General features: G+C 37.4%; 2 protein-coding genes across 4 annotated transcripts; one reads left to right on the plus strand and one right to left on the minus strand.

The window, feature by feature from the left end:
- The first annotated feature begins 118 nt into the window (after positions 1-118).
- LOC149692126 (uncharacterized) lies at positions 119-2,673 on the plus strand. The gene is made up of 8 exons (XM_089867807.1): positions 119-422; positions 494-703; positions 835-903; positions 986-1,070; positions 1,180-1,280; positions 1,369-1,439; positions 1,538-1,596; positions 2,348-2,673. Exons 1-8 carry the CDS (start codon positions 408-410, stop codon positions 2,440-2,442), a joined length of 705 nt encoding a protein of 234 aa, XP_089723933.1. The 5' UTR covers positions 119-407; the 3' UTR covers positions 2,443-2,673.
- On the minus strand, positions 2,674-24,913 carry LOC149692127 (uncharacterized). 3 transcript variants are annotated; one of them, XM_089867796.1, is made up of 10 exons: positions 10,663-10,983; positions 9,596-9,682; positions 9,160-9,251; positions 7,674-8,885; positions 7,530-7,596; positions 7,350-7,457; positions 6,763-7,287; positions 6,570-6,699; positions 6,403-6,483; positions 2,674-5,521 (listed from the first exon to the last, which is right to left on the minus strand). In XM_089867796.1, the coding sequence occupies exons 1-10, from the start codon at positions 10,743-10,745 to the stop codon at positions 5,435-5,437; spliced, it is 2,472 nt and encodes an 823-aa protein (XP_089723922.1). In that variant the 5' UTR covers positions 10,746-10,983; the 3' UTR covers positions 2,674-5,434. The 3 variants fall into 3 exon arrangements, with proteins under 3 accessions (XP_089723922.1, XP_089723921.1, XP_089723920.1); XM_089867795.1 differs by lacking the exon at positions 10,663-10,983 and adding an exon at positions 23,784-24,913 and having other exon boundaries at positions 7,350-7,596; XM_089867794.1 differs by having other exon boundaries at positions 7,350-7,596; positions 10,663-10,984.
- Positions 24,914-25,434: the final 521 nt, after the last annotated feature.

Raw genomic sequence — 25,434 nt, forward strand, 5'->3', positions numbered from 1 at the left:
ATACAAAGGGGTGTTTCCCCCCTTATTATTCTGTGTATATGCTTGTCCCGACATCTATTATCCAATCTTGGTACTGAAGTCACCGTCTAGGACTAGAGATATAGGCCGGCTGATAGCTATATTCCGGTACGGGGATCAAAGTTCACAATGGAGAAATATTACAGGAGCGATAGCTATAATGAAAGGTACTTTTAAGGAAACTCAATTTTCACTCCGATAAAATTACTCCCTGGAAACTGCAATTTTGTACGTAACGTTTATGAAAAATTTTATTTACGTTGACCGAAATCGCAATCGCGAGTTGAATCATATGAGATTAAGGTTAACTATTATAGCTTTATTTTTTATATAAACATTTTTCTACTTAGTCTTATATTTTAATTTTTTAAAACACTTTATATATAAAAATGGTGTCGAGTAAGGTAATTATAATTAATGATATATTAAATCATTTTTATTATATCCTCTACTCTCTTATCACGGACTTTTTCAGGTAAGAGAATTAAAAGAGAAAGGAAATCAATGTATGAAAGACGGAAAACACGCGGAAGCCGTCTTTTATTATACACACGCCATAAAATTAGATCCCAAAAACTATCAACTATATTCCAATCGTTCACTAGCCTTCCATAAAATTCAACAACATTACTATTCTAGAGAAGATGCAACTCAATGTATAAAATTAAATCCTAATTGGGCCAAGGTAAATTATTCATTTTATCAATCATTATAGGCCTAGAAATATATTTAAAAATAATATATTTACAAAAATAATGAAATGAAATAATTATTTATTATTATTATATTATATTATAATTATTATTGTCTATATAGGCATATTATCGTAAAGGAGAGGTTGAATATGAATGTGGTTTCTATGAAGAAGCCATAGAATCTTTTAAGGTGACTCATTAATTTGGGGGGGGGGGGAACATTGCTTTTTAAGTATTTAAGTATTAATTAACATTAAAATTAATTAACACAGAAAGCTTATCAACTACAAAGTGAAGATAAAAATATTTTAGAAGCAATTAAAAAAGCCAAAAAAGAAGATTTTGAAACTAAAAAAGGTTTATTAGTAACTAAATTAATTTAAAATGAAATATGTAAAAGTTAATTTAATTTGAAGGGGGGAAATTAAATTAACAATTTAATTAATTAATTAAAATAATTTCATAGCCAATGTTCAAATACCTTGGGTTGGTGCCGGGTTTGGTTTTGTTATTGGTGTCTTTTTAGTCGTTGCTGATCATGTTATGATTGAAAAATCATTTCTCGGAGTTAGTAACTAATTTAATTAATAATCCTTTCTTTTTAATTAGTCTAGAAATCCCCATTTAATATAACCTTAATTACCATTCTTAATAGAATCCAATTTTAAAGTTGTTGGTTATATTAACATTGTCAGCTATTGGTTATGGTTGTGCCAAAATTAACCGGTAATTAGTTTAACTAATTAATTTAATAACTCTTGAAATAAATAAATAAATGAAAGGAATAAAAAGGAAATTAAAATTAAATAATTAAATATTCTAAGGTATTATACTGTTCAAAATAAGAGAAGTTTATTGGAACCACCGGTAGACCTTTTTGGAGGTATATTTAAAATAGATTAGTGTAAATAACGAGGGGTCGGACGTTTGTCAAAATATTCCGTACACTTCGTTTGAAATCTGTTTAAAATCTCTTTCGAAAATCTCGAAATCCCGAAATCTCACGTCAAAATCTAAAAATCTTAAAATCTCACGTCAAAATCTAGAAATCCCAAAATCCCTACCTTAAAATCTGAAAATCCCGAAATCTTCACCTAAAATCCCGAAATCTCACATTAAAATCTAGAAATCCCGAAATCTTAACGTAAAATCCCGAAATCTCATCCTAAAATATAAAATCAGAAAATCTCCTCGAAATCCGAAAATCTCCTCAAAATCTGAAAATCTCCTTCAAAATCTGAAAATCTTGTTCCAAAGCCCGAAATCTCCTTCAAAATCTGAAAATCTTGTTCCAAAGCCCGAAATCTCCTTCAAAATCTGAAAATCTTGTTCCAAAGCCCGAAATCTCCTTCAAAATCTGAAAATCCTGAACAAAATCCCGAAATCTTCTTCGAAATCTGAAAATCGCGTTCAAAATCTGAAAATCTCCTTTAAAATCCCGAAATCTTAAAATCATGGACTAGATTTCCAGATTTCTAAAATCTGAGTCAGAATCTCAAAATCTGGGGCAAAATCTCAAAATCTTTGTCAAAATCTTGAAATCTCAAAATCCCGTACACTAAAATGCCGAACATCCGACCCCTCGGTAAATAAAAACCAAAAAAATTGGTTCTTACCTAAACTAATCCATGTAGAAACAACATCGGGAAATTTTGACGAAGATGTTCAAAGGCAGCCTGCAGCAGAATCAAATGGAACTGCGAATAAACAAAGTAAAAAGGATAGTTAATTTGGTAATGGTTCTTTTTTTTTATATCTAGCCACACCACACCCGCATTAACACTTGTTAACTGTCCACTATATCTAACCAAAAAAAAAACATCACTATAAAACACTTTTTTAAAATAATAATAATTATTCTATATATATATATTATTTACCTTTGTTGTAAAATAATATTTATTTGAAAAGTGCAATGCAATGCAATAAAAAATAAAAAGTCTGCTAAAATTTGAAAAGCTATTGTGTATGTTTGTTTATTTACACGTTTACAACATAGCTTCAATTATTACACACTCACATTATGAATTGTTTTTTTTTTATTTTTTTTTTATCATCATGATGGTCTTACTTAATTAAGTTGTTTTTTTATTAGAAAATGAAAGGACTCTTCTATACTGCTTCGACAACTTGTTTTTGTTTGTTTTTTCATTAAAAGGGAAGCCCCGTTTTAATTAAAATTAAAAAAGTCAGCAAATATTATTCATTAAAACTTAAGGAGGGCTGTGTAGTTTTTTTTTTTTTTTTTAATTGATATGTAGTTAATTTTAATAATTATATCACAATTTTTCTTAATTGTCTTATTATTACAACTTGGCGAATACTTTAGTTTAATAATATTATTTTAGCAAGTTTTTTTGTTTTTTAAATGGTGTATAAGGCACTACTAATTCTAATTCAACGCGCTTTAAATTTTAATTACTATTCGTAATTAGAGCAATTTTGTTGAAATTATCTTCGTTATTAATTAAGTTAAGGCAAAAACGGATCGATTTATGTAAGAAGAACGTTGAACGTAGCAAATTCACTACCCATCCTCGCATACTTTATTGAGAAACTTCGTCTGCTTATATTTTGACTCCACCCACAAATTCTGTATTAAAAAAAAAAAAAAATAGAAGTCGCTATATACAGAATTTGTGGGTGGAGTCAAAATATAAGCAGACGAAGTTTCTCAATAAAGTATGCGAGGATGGTACTAGAGGCTAAAGCTACGATCCGAGTCCGACGTTCTTAGTACATAAATCCGTTTTTGGTTAAGGATAATTAATTGATATTTTTTACTGTTAAAAAATATTGAAATATTTCAAGTAACTTAAAAAAAAAAAACTACGAGATTTTGAATAAATATTTGTAGACTTTTTTAAAAACAATTTTTTTTTTTAATTTTAAATTTTCCAATCACAATTTTAAAATTTAATAACGTTTTTTTTTTTTCATTTAATTCCCCCTAAAATTAAAATTAATTGGGCTACTGATTCAAAAGGGCGGGCGAAATATTAATCAGGAAAATATATGAAATTCATTAAACAGTTTGTTGTTGAAGTTGTTGTTATTTATGTTTGTCCATGCAGCTAAAAAGAGTCCTCACAAACATACACACACACTGACATACAATTAATTAAGTTGTTTGTTTATTTTTTTTCCGAAATGTAAGGCATAAAGGGCAGCTTAAAACAGCTGATACATTCCTTCAACGAGGCATAATTCTCCTAATCCCCTTTTTTCTTTTTTTTTTTTTTGGAAAGATTACTATAATTAATTACAATGTTATTAATTAATTATTCTCTGACTAGATTGTTGTTGTTGTTGTTGTTATGGTTGTGAATATGACAAAACAATAACACTTAAAAAAAGAAAAATAAAAAAATCAGCTGGTAGAACGCAATGCAATGCAATGCAATGAAATATATTTAAAATTTCAATTAAAGTTTCAAAGTTTGTTAACCTCAAATTGTTTTTTTAAATAACAAATTTCTCACGAAAAGAAAAAATTAATTTGAAAAAAAAAAAAAATACTGACGCTGGTTCAGGTGTTGTTTTGTGTAATTAATCAGAATGTAACCAACTTAATGAAAATTTGACTAGAACAATTGTTTCTTTTTTCTTTACTGGCATGAATCAAATAACGCGACTCAAAATTTAATTGGAAAAAAAATTAAAATTCATAAAATCCTTGCAAATAAAAAAAAACTTAAAATAAAATGAAAAATGAAATAACTGAGAAATTATTTTTTTCCTTTTAATCAATCAACACCTTTTTTCAAATCGAATTATGTCTTATTAGTTATTTTTAATTAATAAAACATTTGGAACGTTTTCGATGTCTTGTTTAGGATAATTTTTGTTATATTAAACGATACCATGAATTTATTAAAGAGATGTACAATCCGTTATGTATGGGCGGAGCCTATATCAAACTTATCTTCCATCAAATATAGCTCTACTGAGCATGCGTGAAGTTCGTAGCATTATCAGTACCGTAGAAACAGACGTTCAAGCAGACGACAGCCTAATCACTACTCCAGGAAATAGTAACACTACTACTAAAAAATATAGTTCTTGAGTCTTATAGACACGCCCATACATAACGGATTGTACATCCCTTTAATGAATGAATAAATTCATGACGATACGGGTATTATTTTTCTAAGGTCAATAGAGAATAATGCCCCACGAAGTCACAACGTGAAATTTTTAAAGACTTTTCTTCTTTTTTCTTCGTATTATATTTTAAGTATAATATTGACACGAAATATTTAAAAAATAAAAAATTTAAATTAACCTTCTCGCGCTTTTGTTTTTGTTTTTTTAGAAGTTAATTACAGTTGGCACAAATTGCGTACGTTACGTTATCCCCTTTTCCATTCTATTATACATTTCAATTAACCGCAACCAACCATCCATACGCGAGAGGAGGAGTTTTTGCCCGAAAAAGTGGCTTACAAAAACACTGGCTTATTCCTAAGTTAATTCTCAAGAAATGACCAGTTGACCAGTCAATATTAGTCCTTTGTTTTAAAAGACGCTCGCAAAAAAAAAAAAATTCTCACCAACTTTATGGCTTCACAAAACGATCCGCATCTGTTAGTACTGTACCTTTTACAAAATTCTTTCTTTGTTATTGCTGCATTATTTAGCTTTGTGTTTTTTTTGCACCCCGCAATGGCGTCGAACTCTTCACAGACTCCCTCAGTCTTAAGAATGAGATCAGAATGTATTTAGGCGCAAATAGCCAAACTAGGTTGCAATCCCGCTCTGTTTAGGCGTTCGGGTTCTGAGGAACTATGACGGCGATGTAAGGAAACCTAAAAATAAAATACAGAAATATTCTTGTTAAAATAAATACTTTCGCGGTTATTTAAGTAAGCAACACGAGGGGTCGGACGTTTGTGAAATCCCGTACACTTCGTTTGAAATCTGTTTAAAATCTCTCTCGAAAATCTCGAAATCCCGAAATCTCACGTCAAAATCTAAAAATCTCACGTCAAAATCTGAAAATTTTAAAATCTCACGTCAAAATCTAAAAATCCCGAAATCTCACATTAAAATCTAGAAATCCCGAAATCTTAACGTAAAATCTCATCCTAAAATATCAAAATCAGAAAATCTCCTCGAAATCCGAAAATCTCCTCGAAATCCGAAAATCTCCTCGAAATCCGAAAATCTCCTCGAAATCCGAAAATCTCCTCGAAATCCGAAAATCTCCTCGAAATCTGAAAATCTCCTTCAAAATCTGAAAATCTTGTTCCAAAGCCCGAAATCTCCTTCAAAATCTGAAAATCTTGTTCCAAAGCCCGAAATCTCCTTCAAAATCTGAAAATCTTGTTCCAAAGCCCGAAATCTCCTTCAAAATCTGAAAATCCCCTTCAAAATCTGAAAATCTCCTTCAAAATCTGAAAATCTTGTTCCAAAGCCCGAAATCTCCTTCAAAATCTGAAAATCCTGAACAAAATCCCGAAATCTTCTTCAAAATCTGAAAATCGCGTTCAAAATCTGAAAATCTCCTTTAAAATCCCGAAATCTTAAAATCTTAGACTAGATTTTCAGATTTCTAAAATCTGAGTCAGAATCTCAAAATCTGGGGCAAAATCTCAAAATCTTTGTCAAAATCTTGAAATCTCAAAATCCCGTACACTAAAATGCCGAACGTCTGACCCCTCGAAGCAACAGCTCTAAAAATACTTACATTTTCTTGTAGTTGTCGATTTATGTAAGAGAAACTCGGCCTATGTGTTGGATTTGTTTCCCAACACTCCAATAGCAAAGTCTAACGTTTTATTAAAATAATTAATTAATGTTTTAGAGAAAGTTTTTCGAATTTTATAACTAAATATTAAAACTTTCAATAATTACCCTAATACTACTCGTACACTTGACATCGTTAACCGTAGCGTGTTTACCAATACCGATTTGCCATATTATGGAGTGAGTAGGAAGGCAGGCAAATGGATAGTTTTCGGTTAAAATCTCGTACAACAAGGTACTACAATAATAATTTTTTTTCAATAAGTTATGGGTATTGCGGAATTTATTCGTTTATTCTTACCCGAAAGAATATACATCGGACTCCTGGGTATGAGTGGCTGCGCATCGTAATCGTGGCGGTTCAACCATAACGGACTGCATTAATTCGGGACTGAGGTAGCAGAGATATCCCCGAGGTATGCAACCAAAATCAGGTCGATCTTGCGTCCTATCGACGACCGCTTGGTCCATGATGCAGATCTTGACTCGACTTTCGAGAATAATATTCCTGGAGCTAAGTTTCCGATGTAAAATTCCTTTGGCGTGTAAGTAACTCATTCCTTGGGCGACTTGTCTGACGATACTGAATTTCGTATGCATGGGAAGGGTGTGACGCTTCAAATGGATTTGCTCGTACAAGGATGGTCCTTTCCTCATACTAGTAATGATGGCCAAGTGAGGAGGCTCGATGCAAGCGCCCATAAAGAGCAAAATGTTTTCGTGTCGGATCATACATAACTGGGCGACTTCGTCCAGAAACTGTTGCACTTCCGTGTCCGTGCTCTGAACAAATTTGTAAATAAGGACTTCGCCGTGCCACTGACCCCTGAATAAATATATATAAGTTAGAAACAGCGCGTATGTAGTATAGTATAACTTTAAACCTACCTAAATATATCACCGTTGATGCCATGCACCAGACATTCTTTGAATTCCAAGTCACTGTACGGAATGCACCATTCTCCTAAAGTCTCTTTGACGCTATCACTCCGAGATCTAATCAAGGAAGTAGATAATGTTAGTGAGTTCCCGATTTGCCTAAACACACTCGGGTGACCAATGTCATACTTTTTCCTCTCTCTAACATCGCAGTCTCCAATACCGGATTCACATTCGTCTAGAGTATGAAGTTCGTCTGTTAAATGTTAAAAGAAGTTGTATAAAGACAGTCCTCGTTTTGAATCTAAAATGGTAGCATATAGGTTGTCTTACCGATGGTAGGATTGCCTTTGCCTGCGGGTGGCCAAGTAGAACATAATCTCTCGGCGTTCGTAACACCAGTTTCCACGCTAAACGTTCTAGCTTTGTGACTAAAGCAATGTCTCCCGAAGCGTCCGTGTTGACTAAGGACTCCTCTGGGACCGCTATCGACACCCTCGACTTGATGTCCAGGTCGAAGAAGTTCACGGTCCATAGCGATTCCCGTTCCTGGAACTGGAGAAGGCGAAGAACGGAGAAACACTTCGGAACTGACTATAGACGAGATGGGCGACACCGTCAATCTGGAGGTGGTAGAGTCTGTTCTGTCACTGTAGAACCTGGATCCAGGAACGGCCCCGGATGACGAACAAGGGTTGGACAATTCGTTCCACATGAAGGACACAGCGGCTTGACTCGCTCGATAGTTATTGTTCGTTGAGGTGGACGCGATTTTAGGCTCGGCGCTTGTGGTAGCGATATTCGAGACGCGCTCCGTTTCGTTGTCGGAGGGAGTTTGGGCGGCCGATGAGGCGGACGAGAAACAACCGCTCGAAGAAACGCTGCTGTTGGGTGAGACAAAGAACGCTTGTCGGGTACTATTTAAAGATGTTTGTCTTCGGAAGTCTCCCCGAGTGGGATGGTGGCCGGGAGGTACACCTTCGACGGGTTGATCGTGGAAGCGTCCGCAAGGGCAAGCGTTCGGGTAGTTGACCATTGGATTCATCGCGTTTGGTGGAGGATGATAGTAGGAAGTGGCACCACCGCATTCCGCGATCGAGTTGCGTTTGTGAGCGGCCGTCTTCAAGAAGCTTTTCAGACGTTTGTGGGCGATTTTTTCGTCGAAAGTGTCCGGCGTCAAACCGAATTTACTCTTGACATGCTTGTCAGCCGCGTTGGCTTTACTGAAATCGCGACTGCGCCGTCTCTGCGAAAGCCAATGCACTACTTTCAAAAGTCCGGATAAGGTAATGGTGCTGGAACCGGGGCTGGCAATGGGACTAGGGGTGGTCGCGGCGGGGGAAACCGGGCTAAACTTGCTCGATTTGTTGCTCATTTCGGAAACGCTAGAGGATGGCGAACGCAAGGGAAGTTGAGCCAAAAGCCTGGGTGATTTAGCAGGGGTGGCTTGTCTTTGGTATACCGGATGTAGGAAGGAACCGTTCGGTGAAGAAATCGAAGACGGTTGAGAGACTGTTCCGGGACTTGACTGCGCGGAGTCTGTCCCTAAAGAAAAACACGGATAAATTGTAATCAGATACGCTATCGAAACACTTGACGCAAGAAAATAAAAAACAATTTGACACGCGAATATCAAAAGGAGAGCTATTAAAGCGCGACACAATGACGCGCTTCCGTCAACGTAACTTACGTCAAACTACGTATATTGGATAGAACCGAAATTATTAACGCGATACAGGTAGAAAGTATATAGCCGACAGGGCAGGCAAGACTTAAAACCGTATTATGAAAAATAAAAAACTTGATAAAACAATTTTACCCGTGACGGAAGAGGGTTGATAACTTCGTCTTCTGGCTATCGCAGGACATTGATGGGCGCAATCTGTGGCGCAAGACTCGTGGGTGACGTTCCTAAATGGTACCAACCAACAATTAGCGTCAAAAATTTGAATAAAAACGCCAAATACAGTAAAAATAAGTTTCGACATAAGATTTTACAGGAAAACTTTAAACGCGGAACCCAAAAATACATGGCCAAAATGCTCGCGCGTGCAGCTTCTATCTCTAATTATTCGAGCGTATAGCGATAACGGCTCGAAAATATCCACGAAAAATAAATTCGGGCATGATGAGGAAATAAAAAACTAGAGTTCCGAATAAATCTCTTATCGAATCGGATTTAACAAGAAATCTCGGCTCCTGTTTATGAAGTTAAACAAACAACATAGGCCTAATTAATAATAAAATATTCTCACCCGCAATCCTTGCATCTCAGAGCGGTGAAATAAACCATTTTTCTACAGCTGTTGCATCTTCGGGGCGCGGATAGGCTCCTTGTTAACCTAAACGCCAGAAGAAATAAAAAATATATAACGATATACCTAACGGGGAAAAACTTTAATCGTTCAATGTATCCAAAAAAACGTCTGTCTCTAAAAGAGAGTACGAGTGGTAATACGTAGCAGCCTGCCCTATTTTCATTCCAAGGGATTTGGGGGAAGAAAAAATAAATAAATAAAATTCTCCCGGGGACGTGTTTTTAGTAGAGTGCAAACCAAAGAAAAACATTAAATAAATACATTAAAGAAAAAATGTTTTTATTTTTTTTTTCGCACCGCCAAGGTTGTACGTGGTAATATTTGTCATTTCATACGCAAAACAAATTCAACTCTTTTTGCAATATTTTAATACTTAAAAGCCACCTTTCTTTACCCCAAAAAAAACCTCCTTTGATTGTTAAAACGTAAGGGTCGCTAACGTTTGTAATTAAGCACGATTGATAACTTTTATAAAATGATATTTCAAATTTCAAAAGCGAATTATAAGAATATTTTAACTCCCCCTTCTTTTTATATAAATATATATATAAAAAATGAGTTTAAAATTTTAATATCGTTTTAAAATTGTTCATTCGACCTTGTGCCTATTTTTCGCTCACGCAAAAATATTATTAAACCTACGCGACATGGTCAAATGAAAACTTAAATACTCAAAAGGAAAAATTAAACAAAATAACATATTAGCGCAATTTCGACGTAAATGTAGTTGTACGAACGTCAACCTTTATGAGGCAATGACGTTTAAAAGCTGTCACTAACGTACGTCTTAAACACTTAGATACGCAATTTGAAAAAATTAAATTGCGTTCAAAAAATTTGCATGTTTTTTTTTTTTTTGCTACTTGCAATCTGCAACCATGGAGCAATATTATTAAAGGAGAAATAGATACGATTTAATGCAATATTAAATTAAGTCTCGTTATCACTCCAACAAAATTTCTCCAAGGAAAATGAAATTACAATAAATCAAAAATTTAATTTACCTTCTACACGCGGAAGTTTGTGTCTTGATATTAACATTTTCCATGGTGCGAATTTTACACTTGTTATTAAATACTAACACCATCTTGAAACGTGTGTCCAATTAATATAAAATAAAGAAACTAAACTTCTTCGCGAGACGATGCGCGAGTTACGATTACTCAACAAAACGGTAGCAGCACGTATCAATTCAGAGAGCGATCATATCGTAAGATGTTTCTCTCTGACAGACGACACTAGACTAACATCCCGGGAGTTCTCTTCTCATCTTTTTGCGCTAAAAAGTTCTCCGCGCGCGCCAGGCGTTGGTAGAACTCTCTTTCGCGCCTTTCCCCCTAACCCCCCCCTTTCTCCTAGTGGCACGCGACAGCCAGACCTCGCGGCAACAATAAAGGTAGAACCAGCAGACGACTGACTAGTTATACGCCCAAAACCGTACTATACAAAGAAAGGTACGATCGAAAACCTGGCATCTCAGTGGCCTGTCCCGGGTAGTAGAAAATCTAATACAGAAGAGAAATTTTTGGGTTCTCTGAAAATTCTGTATAAATTTGCCAGGCGATGCAGGCCCTGGGGTCACCCGGGGAATCCAGGCAGCCGGGTTGAAGATGAGGGGGTAGAATAAAATTGGGGGAAGGAAATGATGCTTCTACTATTGCAATCCCGGGATAACCGAGAGCAACCAGATACCTGGGATGATTATTATTTTGGAATTAATCAGGTGGGGGGGGGGTAAAAGCTAGGATTCCCGGGTCGGTCTCTAGACTAATTATTGCTAACTAATCGCGGAATTTTCTGTATAATACCGGAACGCACCCGTAATGGGGTGGTCAACTTTGGCGCGATTTAAGGTGAATTCAACTGAGCCGCATTTATGGTACTGAGTAATTTGGGGTTATTTGCGAACTATTTAACAATGCGGAAGATAGTACTATGTCACACACTGCCCAGAAAGACGTCCTAATCACTTTTCAACTCTCTGTACAACAGTAATTTTCAAAGTTAAAGCGGTAAATCACTATCCGATCCCTTTTTTGTAAATTCCATACAATTCTTTTAATTATTTATTTCAATAATTTCCCCGCAGCTGCTACATAAAATTTAGAGATACCGGAATCCAATTAACGAATCTATGAACCATTAAGGTAATAATTAACCCCCCCCCCCCTAAACAAAAACAACCTATTTAAAAATACTTAGCAGCGGCATGTATGCATATTCGTAATCGTAAACACTCTTTAGCGCCGTCCGTGAGAACTCGGAATTCCCGGATAAAATTGATTTGGTATTATATAGGTTTAAATGGCAGACGTTTACCTTTGGCTGTGTATTAGTCTATGGGCCGAATAGCGTACGTTGCCATGGTACTGATTTCGCGGAACCTGGCAGGCAGGCTGGATGTATATTTTAAGTTTCGGCTGCTTTGAACATAACAGACCTCGGCATATTCCATAGTGATTATATTAAGCGATAAAGCCATACTTTAATTTGGGTCAAACTTTGAATTGAAGAAAAAAAGGGGAAAGAAAAGACGTTATATATTCGAGGAGAAATGATGAATGGAGTTTTGAGTTCAGTCAATAGCAATTTTGAAATGTCTAAATATTTCATTCCTAGCTTTCACTTAATTAACTGTTTCTTGTCGCAAAAAAAATAATTGCGTTGGATGCTAGTTTTTCTTCCCCGCCATGGAGTAATATATAAAGGAAACTAAGCTTTATTTTAATTTTTTTTAAGGCATCTTAATTATCGCTCCTGTAAAGTTACTCCATGCAAAACGGCAGAAGAAAAACATACGCACTAATGATATATTTTGTGGAACGAATATCGAATATCATTTTACAATAAATTGGAATATTTTAAGAAAAAATAATACATAAACAAATAATATTTGGACTGGTGGCCTAAATATTTACACAAAATTGGTATGTTCTCCTAAAAAAATCACTTATAACAATCTATACCCTTTAAGCGGTTTGTAAGTTAATTTTGGTGGCTTCCAAGGTACTCAAAAACTATAAAAAAGTATATTTTTCTTATTTTTGGTGCTTAAAAGCCACTCAAATGTATTATTATTATTATATTTGTCTTGTTTTAAATGAATTTAAAACATGTAACAAGGAGATATGCATGATCTTCCGATAATTTCACAGGTTTTTACCAAAAATTTGGGGTCATTTTCAAAAAATTCAACCTTAAATTTCGCAGCGACAAGACATCCAAGATTCTCGGCGAGAAACGTTTTCAGATTAAGGAAGGACAGATGTTTGGTGCATGATGCCTTTCGGAAAAGTTGTTAAGGCGCGAGCCAGACCCTGAAGCCCGGGAGATTTGGCGCGTGCTCCCTTCAAAGGAAAAAAAACACGCGCGAGATCGCCTCTCTTCAAAAATGTTCCATTTAAAAAGTTAAGATTAAAATGGGGGTTAAAAAAATTCCCTCCCCCTGCAGGAAAACAGGTAAAATGCTATGGTAGTCATGCATAAACGCAGCTCGAACACGCGGAGAAATTTTATCATCTTTTAGGCTGTCGTATATTTTTAAATATCATCGATAACTCATCATTTTCATCCTAAATTGATAAGTAATGATTATGGCAAAATAAAATAGAAAAAAACTGGCGCCAAAAAATACAGACAGACACAATACATAGCCATTCCGATAATGATTGGTTTTTCCAAATTGATCAAATCAAATTATATCTAACAGGGAATTTTTTGGCCTTTATATATACGTGTTTTAAAGTTTTGTTTAAGATAAAGATACTTTGTGACTGACAATATTAATCACCTTGAGTTATAAGATAATGTAATTAAATACGAGTTACGCAAATTTTCAGCTGAAATCCGCGAAGATAAGGTTTTTAAAACAAGGATGGCATGAGGTAACCTTTAAGATAAAATAAATATAAATAAATTTTTATAATAAAATCTAGAAAATTCTTTTCCCCATTTCCCTGACATTTCCAGGTTTTTTCTATTAATTTCCCTGATATTTCCAGGTGCAAGTACACCAAGTAATTGCGGGAGTGAGTTTTTTGCAATAACCCTTTCAGGGCTAACTTACTGAACCCTCAAAACTTTCCCTGAACTTTACTAACCAAATAAATAATTATAAATATCCCCGAGTTTCTCAAGAAATGTTAGTCAACAATTTATTTCCCTGTTTTGTACGTACTCTATCTGCATAACCAGAAAAATGATGAAACTTCGTCTCGAACAAAATTCAGGAAAAATATTTACATTTTAAAACGCTTGGTATAGAAACTTAAAATTCAAGAGAAAAATATATCGCGGGTAGACAGGGGTCAAAGAGCTCTTTTTTCCTGGTCAAACGGAGCACCCACCCGATCTAGCTAGACCAGAAGTAAAAATCCATTGAGAAAGAAATGTAGGGTCGGACAATGGGTACAGGGCCGCACGAGCGGGGCGCGTGCCACTCAGTCTGGTGGTGGTGGTAGGTGGTGGTTCGGAGCACTCCTCACTCGCGTTCTCTAGAAAAATTGGATGGAGGAGGAGGAAGAGGCAAGACCCGGGGCACGCGTGAAACCAAACTCCCTCTCTCTCTATAGATGCTCTCTTTCTCCATCATCTATTTTGAATCGTACCCTCTCTCCTCGTGCGTCCCGACCTAGAACACGCTATGCTATAGGGTATCTTCGGAGAAATGGAATACACTCTGCAACTATACGAGGGTGATGTCGAAAAATATACTGCCATAGAGCATCTGCCACTGGTTCAGCCAGAGAGCCAGCTGCGCCCGCAACAAACCACTTTTTATCCTAGGCACACTCTCCGAACTAGCTACCATGGGCCGCTATAGGATAATATATACCAAGAAGGGGTCCTTGTTATGTATATCCTGAGGTGGTTATAGGGGAGGTGGAACGAACCAGATAGACAAGAGATATCTGCTAAATTTTACTTTGCAGGTTTCTCCATTTATTAACGTTTTTAAGTTTAATATAATTATGGCAGAAGTTTAATGCCAATAAATGTAATGGAATAGTTTTATTGCAAGTATAAGTTTCAGTTCTAAAATGTGTCTTTAAATCTGATGAAAATGTCAGTATCTTCAGGGTGCAGTTTTGTAATAGCTTTTCTTGAAACTTAAATAAGTTTCTTCCTAAATATATGTAAAATTGTAAGCCGTGTTTAAAGCTTCGTTAATTTTATGCTACGCACGATTCAGTGTCAACATTTCACACAATTCCAAAAATTTATGAAAGTCTAAACTGTCTTATTGGCAATACTTCGAAAATGCAAAACAACTTCTTTATTTTTCGATGAATTTAAAAAAGAGCTTAAGATCGCACGTCATTCTGGTCTGGAATAATGCCGTCGCCAATTAGACTATAGCATATAATATTACCACGTGGAAACATTAACCATGCGTACAGACACTTAAAAAAAAAAGATGCACGACTCAACACCTGCGATCGTTTGCTATCTTAAATTTAAAGAAAACGGGATGAAATCTACGTTGCATCCGAGATAAGAAGGTATCAAAAAAAAAAGAATAATCATTTGAAATAGAACCAAAACAGGACAGGATAACAGCGTATACCCTGTAATATCAACGCATACTTCGGTAACCTCATCAACATTGCATCAAACATTTTAAACAGTCTGAGTTACTAGGCATAAACGCGTGGCCAGCTGTTGTTTGCCGGTCTGGTATATTCTATATTCACTTGATAACCGTCCGTGCAGAGAGTCAGAATTTAAAGTCGGTACTAAGAAACTGGGGGAAGCCCTTTTATGGCAGAAAGGCTATGGGACTTTTAAGGTTGACTTTGGGTTAAGGTTAAGGCACCGCCTTGGACACACGCCGCTGCGGAATCTCGCCCCTTCTTTTCTTCCTTGAATGGGCTTCTTAGGAGAAATCGGTCGTTTGAGGCCTAACCGACTAACTTTTCTTCTAAACTATACGTATACGGAGAGAGAAAGAAAGAGAGGGAGAGAGAGCGCGCGCGAGAGAGAGAGAGAGAGAGAAGGGAAAAGAATCAGATTGTGTTGATCTTAAAAAGAGTCTCTCCTTCGAACACCTGGCACGCTCAGATTCAGATAGATGCCCAGGTATATACGTATTTTTCGCCCGCTATACTGGTTGGTGTATACCGTATAAGCCTAACCGCTTTTCCTTCTCCAGCATTGCTGTAGAAGTATAGTGACGTCATTAAAACCCCGGGGAAACGGGAATAGGTTGTTGAAGTCGCAGCAGCCATATCTAGGTTTATCGGTTTATCCCATTAGTAAATTACTTTAGTTATATAAAGCTAATAAAATTAGATACAAATTGAAAGAAAAGCGAGGATAATTTGCATAAAACTGAACGCTAATTAGACGCCATTTTGAACCTGCCTAGCTTTAATTTACAATCCTGTTAAAACTCTAAATGAAGCGTAGATTCAATTACTCACGGTCCTTGTTTACGTTGCAAAATAGACCTTTATACCCACGCACGATAAATGGCTAAATCCAGTGGGACTTTTCCAATTAAAACACTCGGTCCTCTTTGTGACTAATGAGCTTATTTGTTCGGTATATCCTGTATTTAACGCTTAAGAAAGAAAAAATCGATCATTATGCGGCTTCGTTTAGAAGGTATACTCAGCGTTGGGGGATTTTCTGGTTCAACTAGTGTTTACCATAGATGCTACGGCCAAGCTAGAGCCAGCCAGATGCTTTTGACTTTATGTAGGTCACTGTCGGACACAGACGTAACTAAAGAGTGTTAACTACCCCTTCATCATCCCCCCTTTCTCTCTCTCTCCCTCTTTAAATGTTATGGAAACTTATGGCGGCAAAATTGTACCGGTTTCTACAACAAATTACGAACATTTTCCCATTATAAATAAAATGTTTCCACAAACCAGTTTAGTTCTAATAAAATTATTCAAACTGTAGTGTGTAGATTGAAAGAAAAAAAGAATTATTGGTTCAGAATTTTTTCACCATCATAGAAACGTTTGAATTCGTGTCGCGCGACCCGTTCGATTGTTATCAGATTCTCCTCAAACTTTGGAAGGACTAGAGATGGAGATTTGGCGTCGCACGTGCTAACGTCCGTTGCGTAGCAACATAGAGATGGAAGGATCTTTCGTCATCACCTTTTTAAGCTACCGTGACATTTTTTTTATTATTATTAAAAGATATCGAAAGGGAGAGAGAGAGAGATGAAAGGAGATCACCTTCTTTTATAAAATGGAATCAGGGATGGACAAGAGCTTCCCGCAGTTCCTGGGGCTCCCTAAGATTGCGTATATACCTTCTTTGCAATCGACAGTTGCCATAGAAGGTCTAAGGAGGCACGTGCAAGACTTATAGTATGTTTGCGGCCTGCAGTTCAAAATTATTTCTTTGAAAGAGAATTAGGTTGTCGCTTTCTTGAAAATGCTCTATTTAGACAGCAATTCAAATTTTACCATATAGGACCTCTCCATGCATATTGATAACCTTCATATTTCAAAAATTTAATTGGAGAAACTCGGTTTTTCCAGCATCATAGCAGCTATAGAGTAGTTCCTAAATCTATACTTAGGCCTGGGTATGCTATTAGTTTCAACTTTCAAGATTCATTCCCTCTTCAAACTAGCTGCTGGCTGGATTATCGGATTATGGTTGTTTTTTTTGCAGTTTTATGCATATATAGACAATTTCGATATTTGCATACAGGGAAACCAACACAGAGGAGCGAGGCCGCCATTGGGGTATTCTCCCTCTGGTCAAAAACCACCACTAGAGGCAGTGGCAGTTGTCAAGCCTCCCACGTGTAGTGAACTCGGGCTTCGACTGGCGTTGCTTCTTGGCGCGATGGAGAATACCCCAATGGCGCCCTCACCCCAAGTTGTGTATTGGTTTCTCTCTACATAATTTCCGAAATTGTCTATTGAACGTTTGAAACTTTCTATAATTTATAGGGAAGCTTATAGAAATAGAAATGATTCAATCGACGCGTATGTTAAAACCACGACACGATAAGGGACACGCATGGGGGATGGAAATAAATCGAAGTCTCCTCACACACACACACCCGGATCTCGAAATATAAAAAAAAAATTACCGATAAATTGTATTCAATTATCAGTCGCGCTCATCCGAGGCAAGATAATACTTTGATAATAATTACTAAGCAACGTATGTCATGCATGCCTCTAAACAAAAATCTGCGCCAAATACCAATAAAAATAGTCTATAACCGTAAAGTTATCGCTCTGTATATAAAAAAAAAACCGCGACCCTCCAGGGCTGGTGATGATGTACTTAAGATGGAGTTAAATTTTCATCTGCTCAAAATTTTAGTTCTAAATGAGAAGAAAGAAAGCTGGAAAAAAGAAAGAAAACGCCACGAGCCAATATTCGGCGGCACGCGCCGAAATTCCCGGGCTCGAAACAGACAGCGCGCACGCGCCTTCGTCCTTGGTTTTTCCCGGGCTTTTTGGCACGCGCTTTCGAGTTACAGAATCACCACCATGGAGAGAAAAGAGGCTGAAGAGAAGCGGAAAACTAATTTCTCCCCTTCTTTCGAACCGCGCGCGCGGTGTGTGCTGGCAGTTGCAGGTGCGCTAGCGAAATCCAACGGGCAGATGCAATTTTTAGTATAATTAACAAGAAGGAATATATATAAAAAAGACCGTATACTTAATATCAGGCAATCTTATTCGATTTGGATTGCCGTTGGAGGCCCCCGGCCCGTGCGTTGACCTCACCACCACTGATATCCCTATAATATGTCCCCCTATATCCCTCATTATGTCGTTTGAAAAATTTAACTAATTACGGACGGTACCAGACTCCGTTGTATCATAAATCAATGGCTAATTTTTTTTTAACAGCAGCTGGATTCCGCAATCAAACCCCTTTTCTTAATTTCTTTCTTTCTACCTTAGGTTTGCCAGCCGTTAAGGGTTTCTTATCTTATACCATAAAGCGTTAAATGATTTAAAATTACAAATTTGATTATAATCATTATCTTTAATATTAATTTATTCAGTCGCGTGGCAGATATTACGAGGTAAATTGTTACATTTAAAGTCGTAAAGGGGGGAAATAGGTTTGGAAGGCCGGGTTCGAAACGTTTAATTACATAGACATACAGGGGGTTTATTCTGATAAGTCTGCTATATAAATTAAAGGTCAAATCTTAAGGGTCAAAGGACATGCGGTTTACAACATTTAGTTACCGAGGCATGGGCTTTCCAAACATTGATTGCAGCCCCTTAAACAAGGAAAGAGTCTTTTGTATCATCAAATCTTTCTAAACCAAAACCATATCAATTCATTTCAAATTCTCCTTAATTGACAGTACGTACCAACGCTGCTTGTCTCGTAAATTCTCAATTTAATTCATAAATATAAATTATTAACGCGTTTTAATTGCGTCAAGCTTTAATGTCAATCTAGAACAATTGGTATATAGGGAGCCCAGGGTTTTCTGTCAAACCCAGATGCTCATTACAATACAAGGTGTTTTCAGAAAAGAGGGGTCCATGCACACGCGCATGCATGAGGGAATCTAGTAGCTATAGATTCGCATCCAGGATTTTCTTCTTGAAAATAAAACTATCTGGAAAGCAACCAATGGCTGCACTCCGCGGGGGATTTAGGCTTAGCTTAGTAGAAAAGAGAACTCAAACAAACACACTCGCGTGTAAGAGAGAGAAAACGGTTTTAAAGGGGATAGCTGCGTGGCAGACCTCGACTAGATATAATTAAAATAAACATCGCAGCGGCGGTGTAATATCCAATTACCGTTTCGAGCCAAAAAAAATAAATACCCAAAACAACTTAGAGCCTCTATAGAGATTGCGCTGCCTCGATGCCTGCAACGTGAATACATCGTAAACAAGTGTTGAGGGTCAAACTGTCCTTCGATTTCTTGAAAATGTCAATAATAACCTTAGGGTAACTCAATGATAGATTTAGCCATTTTCTGGACACTGAGATTGTGTCAAGGAATGCATTTTCTTAGACCTTCAGTGTGTTGAAGTCGACTAATAGAATTTAAGAAATATTTTGTTTGGGCCCTGAAAAAAAGAGGAATTGTAAACATTTTTCATTCGCTGTACGCAGATGCAAAAATTTTCAATATCTGGAACTGACTCAGCCTTATAATTCGTTTCTTAAGTCATGGCCCACTCAATCGTCGTCGTTGAACTTGTGATCGAGTGGGCTATGCTTACGTCTAAGACGTATTTCTATCATTTATTTCTGAAGTGCTGAATATATCGAGTGAAAATATACATTCAAGAATGAAATTAGATAACGAGGACTATTCAAGCTCCTAGTCAATGGAAGCGCGGGTTTAGCGTAAACACTAAATGCGAGTTATTTTTAGGTACAATTTCCTCTATTCCACCGCACCACTCTTTGCGCGTTCTTTCGTCCACATAAAGTGGATATGTACCGCGCAATCTTACGAAACGCTACAAACACGAGAACCGCGCGGAAGTGGCGGGAAAATGATGGCGATGGTTTTATAGAATGGGGAAGAAGTAGCGCCAGCGGGTTGAATGAAAGCTAGCTGCGCCCCTGAAATAAGTCTTTTGAGATAACGAAAGTAAACATATCCCCACATAAAGCGTCGACCGTCAGCGTTAATGTACAAGAGATTAGTGATCTCATTGGTTGGGTGTCTTCGGTATCAATGACCCAACAACCCAAGGATGTGCAGGCCGGATTAAAATCATTTTAAACCTTGATCTTGGGATAGTTTACTATAGAGAGGCCTGCATTCCATAATTCTTTGGATTAGAAAGAGCGTTTATAAGATGATTGAAAGCCCAGGTGCGCGCGCGCGTTTTGTGTAATTTCAATAAATTTTAGGTAATTTTCAGTTTGATCCATGGTCGTATATTAACAAACGGAAATAAATATATACTAGGCCTAAATCCAACCGAGCTTATCATTGTATAAAGGAAACCAGAGTGTGGGCGAATGATGGTCAAAAAGTCAAAGTCTCACGTGACCAAAACGTAAGCGCGTGTACACGAACGTGTTCTTGATTCTTTTCTTGAACAAACAAAAAAGATCTTAAGTTTCCTAATCTTTCTTAACAAAGGTAGCAATTAACCGCGTTTGGGGGGGGGACGGGGGGAATTTCCAGAAATCAACTTCATCCGGAAGTGGGCGTTGGTAATAGGGGAACTGGCTCGAGCTGCCTGCAAAACGGAAGACGATAGCCAACGGTTATCGTCCTTTAGTGTCCTTCATCAAATAAAGAAAGGAGAGAGAGCATGTCCCGAAATAGCCCCGTTGAGGGGGGAAACCGAGAAGCGGTATAAAAACGCGAAAAAAAGGGGGAAAGGGGAGTTTCAAGTGCGTATATACCGATGGCGCAATACAACAACAATGCGATATGTAGTTCCATTGTCAATAAAGCAGTCCCTAGATTAGTTAGCCAATGGATGGCCTCCGCTTGTACAGTACGAACCAAGGCGAAGGACACTTGTCATTTTTTCCACGCATACAAAACTATAGCAATGACGTTTCGAACAGTTTTTAAGAAATACTTAATATTTGTCAAGTGTTCAGATTCAAATTAAGGAAAGGTTACAAGCGAGGGGGTAGATACTTGACAACTCAGGTGTACAATATGTCTTGAACTCAATGTAGTGTCAAAGCTGAACTGTGAGTTCCGAAGGCTTTGGACTCAATGCACTGTCAAAGCTGAACTCTTTTGAACTCAGTTGTACACACAGAGATCCAGAGCGTCTACCCCCCTCGGTTACAAGTATCCGACCCCAATAGTCGAAACCGGCAACCGCGAAAAAGAGAAGGGCCGCGACGTATGACACACGCGTCCCGGAGATTTTCTAAAAATAGCAGCATCACGACTCGCTCCATCCCAAAGAGAAGTTTAGGGAAAGAGAGGTTAGGGGGTGTCAGGCTGGGCAGCATTCAGATCCCTTCCACCCACCTTCTATTCCTAGCCCGGGTAGACTTTAGCTTGGCTGGAGGAGGATCGATAACGGGTCTACTTTTAGGATATATTTGTGGAAACCTAAGCTTACCCCGAACGACTTCCAGCTCCCTGAAACATTGTATTCCGCTTTTTCCGAGGGTGGATCATTTTTTTTTCTTCTTCTTCTTTCGGAAAATTGTTCTTTTTTAGTTTTTATTTATTCAATTCCCTACTGGGATACTATCCTAAATCTAAAATTGCTCCAACGCTAAATGGGCTTGGAAATCATCGAACTCATTCAATATGTTTAGGTTCATTCCCTATATATTGCAATTTTCCAATTGGTTTCACTGCAGTGAAGAGAGTTGGTCAACATAGTTGACATTTCTCGTCTTTTTATTGGGCCGTACTATAACTTGAGTCACCACTTGTCAGCCAGTGAACTTTGGCGAATTTCCATAAGGGGAGGGACACTTTCTATTATAGCAAAATAGAAGAGCTGTACGTCTAGAGCGACTCAGTTTGCTCCAAATTGGAATTTGAGTTGAACCATACAGCTCAAATTTACTAAAAAATTTATACTTTATACTGGACACAAATTTAAATAACAATATCAACAAATCTTGGGATAGTAATAAATATTTGTGCCAATATACCTCTTTCTTTTCTTTCTAAAGAACCACTAGAATTTTCAATTCAATCAAGTTTCCAATTAAGACTAATTATTCCTTATATAAGAAAACAAGATCCCCCGAGACATAATTCGAATGAAAAGCAAATAATTGGGATAGCTATTTGAATTTAATTTATTTCATCCTAATTATACAGGGCGTTTCTGATAAGTCAAGTCAGATAAATTAAGGGGGGATGTTCTTTGAGTGCACGATTTTGAGTCGAAAAAGTAATTTCGGGGTCACCTAAAGAACATCCCCTTAATTTAAGGCGGAATTATCAGAAACACCCTGTATATTCCGTAACCAATACTTTTCTAAAATTGTTTTGATTATGAACCAGATTAATCCCGAAATCAATCGATTTCTCTTACCTAAAGACGAGTCTCCTAATCTCGCGACGAGAAAAATAATTTGATTGGTGCGTTATATATTTCGTAAATAAAAAAATAGATGGATAGGTATATAAAATCTACCTGTTTCAACCAATCCCCGACGTTTGCGTATACCTCTACTTTAATTCTCATGGACGAGGAAAGGGGGAGGGGAATTAATTTTCGCGCAGGTAAGATGAGAGAGAGATAAACAGTTCAAAGGAGTCGTGGAGAAGGCCACGGTTTGACCCCGTGACCTTTAAAAGCTTACTATAGAGAATACCGTATTACGCTTGCTCCTACTTATAATCCACCCTCATTTTTACCATTTATTTGCCCTGAAATCTGGAGGAACCAATTTTAATCCCTTATCAAATTTCAAAATGTATTTTCGGAACGACTTCTCAGAATTTTTTACCAGATTTAGAAAAGTATTTCAAATAGAACTTTCAAAAAGAAGAGGGCAAAAAAAGTACATTCACCAGAATATATATTACAAAATTAACCTTGCTCAAAAATAAGAAATGGATATCTTGACATTGATTAAAAGTCAAGAATGTAAACTTTATAACAATGGAGGAGTTAGAGATGTCAAGATTTCAGTGCCTCTGATGCCAAAAACTATATCCCTTATTTATAGTATAATAACATTGCTTGTTTAGCTGGTGAATATAATATTAAAACTATATATCATTGGTAGACTAGTCTTGTGCCGTATGTAAATCGAAACATAAGTCTCTATCATTCAATAGATCACGTGACATTTGTTAAGGAAACTATGGAGTGACGTAAAAATTGTAAACTACACTACAGAATACAGTATACAACAACTATAAGACCCATGATAACTTGTGTCAATCGTAACAAAGGTGTCACTTGTTTACATGAACCTAGACTTACACACTCGAGTACTTAACCCTCGGTGGTCAACTGTTAAAGTTACAAACAACAAAATGATTTCTCTTAAAACATTTTTGTGATTGAATTAACATTATTTCCAACGATACACCTTCATAGTTCATACTACTTCGAGACACCATCGTATCATTTAACCCTTGGCCAGGCTAATGCCAAGGGAATATTGTGTTCGTAATGGAGAGAAATATAGCAGGCTACCACACTTACCTCGTAATTACGTAACAAACGAGTTAATAAAAAAAAAATAATTACGGCACCTCTTGATTTTGTCGTTACTGCTCATGATTGGAGAGAGAACCGCACCGGCGATTATGGCCGACTACGCCGAACAGGTCCGATAATGTACGAATGAGGAACGTCCGAGTCCGGTTTCAACTTGATGACCGATAGACAAGCCTTCGAGACGTTTAATAATTCGATGATCCGACTGGCGAATAATTGGCCAGATTAATAATAAGTCCTCGAATTGTGACATGGCGCCTTTAGAGAGGCCAGCCTGGGAACAAACGAGAGAAAAAAGAAGGCAACCAAGCGATGACCAGCTGCTCGCTATACCATTTCCACTCTCCACTCTCGTTTTGGTATAACGGTACCCTGCCGCCGATTTTTATTAAAATTAAGGCCCGCTCCGCTAAGCGTCAGTCGGATGGGGTAGATTTTGTAGATATAATAAAAAAAGAGGGTTGGGAGGTGGTCTGAACGTCGTCGTCCTCGTACGTCGTCCGCCGAATGAAATTAAAATAAAAACGGGACCTTTTTTATTATTAATAACAGTTCGTGAGTCACCGACCGTCAGTTATAAGGACTTTACCACCGTCATCATTGGGGAAAAAACCATAACGCGACTGGTCAATTGAGGGGACCGAGAAACCCGAAGTAAACATATATCCGCGCTAAGCCTTAAACTTGATTTATTTAAACGCGTATAAGCACGAGCATTTTGTGTACACGTGTTATATGTTTGTTATTATTTTTTTAAATTTTTGAAGGTTAAACGCGTCGAGTTTGATTACAAAGTCGGTGACGTTAACGGCGCGTTTCCGACTTAACAAACATGGTGGGCAAAGGTTCGCAGGGTCGGCAACACTTCGGAGGAGCGGACCACCATCTTCCAGAGTCGGTGTGGAACGCTCATTTGGAGGATTCTATCCTTTTCGAGCGAGAGAAGCTAGCAGAGCGGAGCAAGCCGCTGCTACGTCTAGCCGGGGACGCCGAGCAAACCCCGGGATTCAGTTTTCCCAGGCATTTTCTCTCTTTTCTGCACGGCGCTGGCGTAATGAGGGGAAGCCTTCAACCTTCGAGGGGGAGGAAGACGGTCGATGATCGTTCCGGTGTAACGGTAACCGAGGAAATCGCTACCGAAAACTGACTTTGCTTCCAATCCCGCTACGCGAACTCTCGGTTAAATCCATGCAGTTTAGGCCTATTTTTTCCGTGAAAGCTTAGAGTAAGGCGATAGCGGAACACTTGCCTTAGAGGCGGTGCCTTATTGAAATTTAACGATCCCAGGCTAGTTTTGCGTAAAATCCTTTAGAGCATATTCAGTGCAGACATCTCTCGATGCCAGCTAGCCGAGCGAGCTAGGGTTTATAAAGAAGTATTTCCAAGGAAGTTTTTATCTCCTTGAAAGTTGAATCTTGCTCGATTGAAGTTGAGACATGGAAACGTGCCTTAAGGTTAATATTGTGGGTCTTCTACTTGTACTATGAGACACCGTTCGAGTTATAGAAATCATTTATATTAGCAAAGGCTCATGTACCTGCACATGTAAAGCTACTTCTCAAATTTGCAGACGTTACCCCGTCAGAATGTTTTGGTTTTACTTTTCTCTCAACCAAAACAAAACGCATACAGCTTGTCTGGTCTCATCTCACATCTGTCTATACTTAACGAAATGCGCCGCCATAA

The sequence above is a fragment of the Phalangium opilio genome, unplaced genomic scaffold (assembly GCF_054372755.1).
Source record: "Phalangium opilio isolate 3A_F unplaced genomic scaffold, DU_Popi_V2 ptg000024l_1, whole genome shotgun sequence".
NCBI classification, from domain to species: Eukaryota; Metazoa; Arthropoda; class Arachnida; order Opiliones; family Phalangiidae; genus Phalangium; species Phalangium opilio.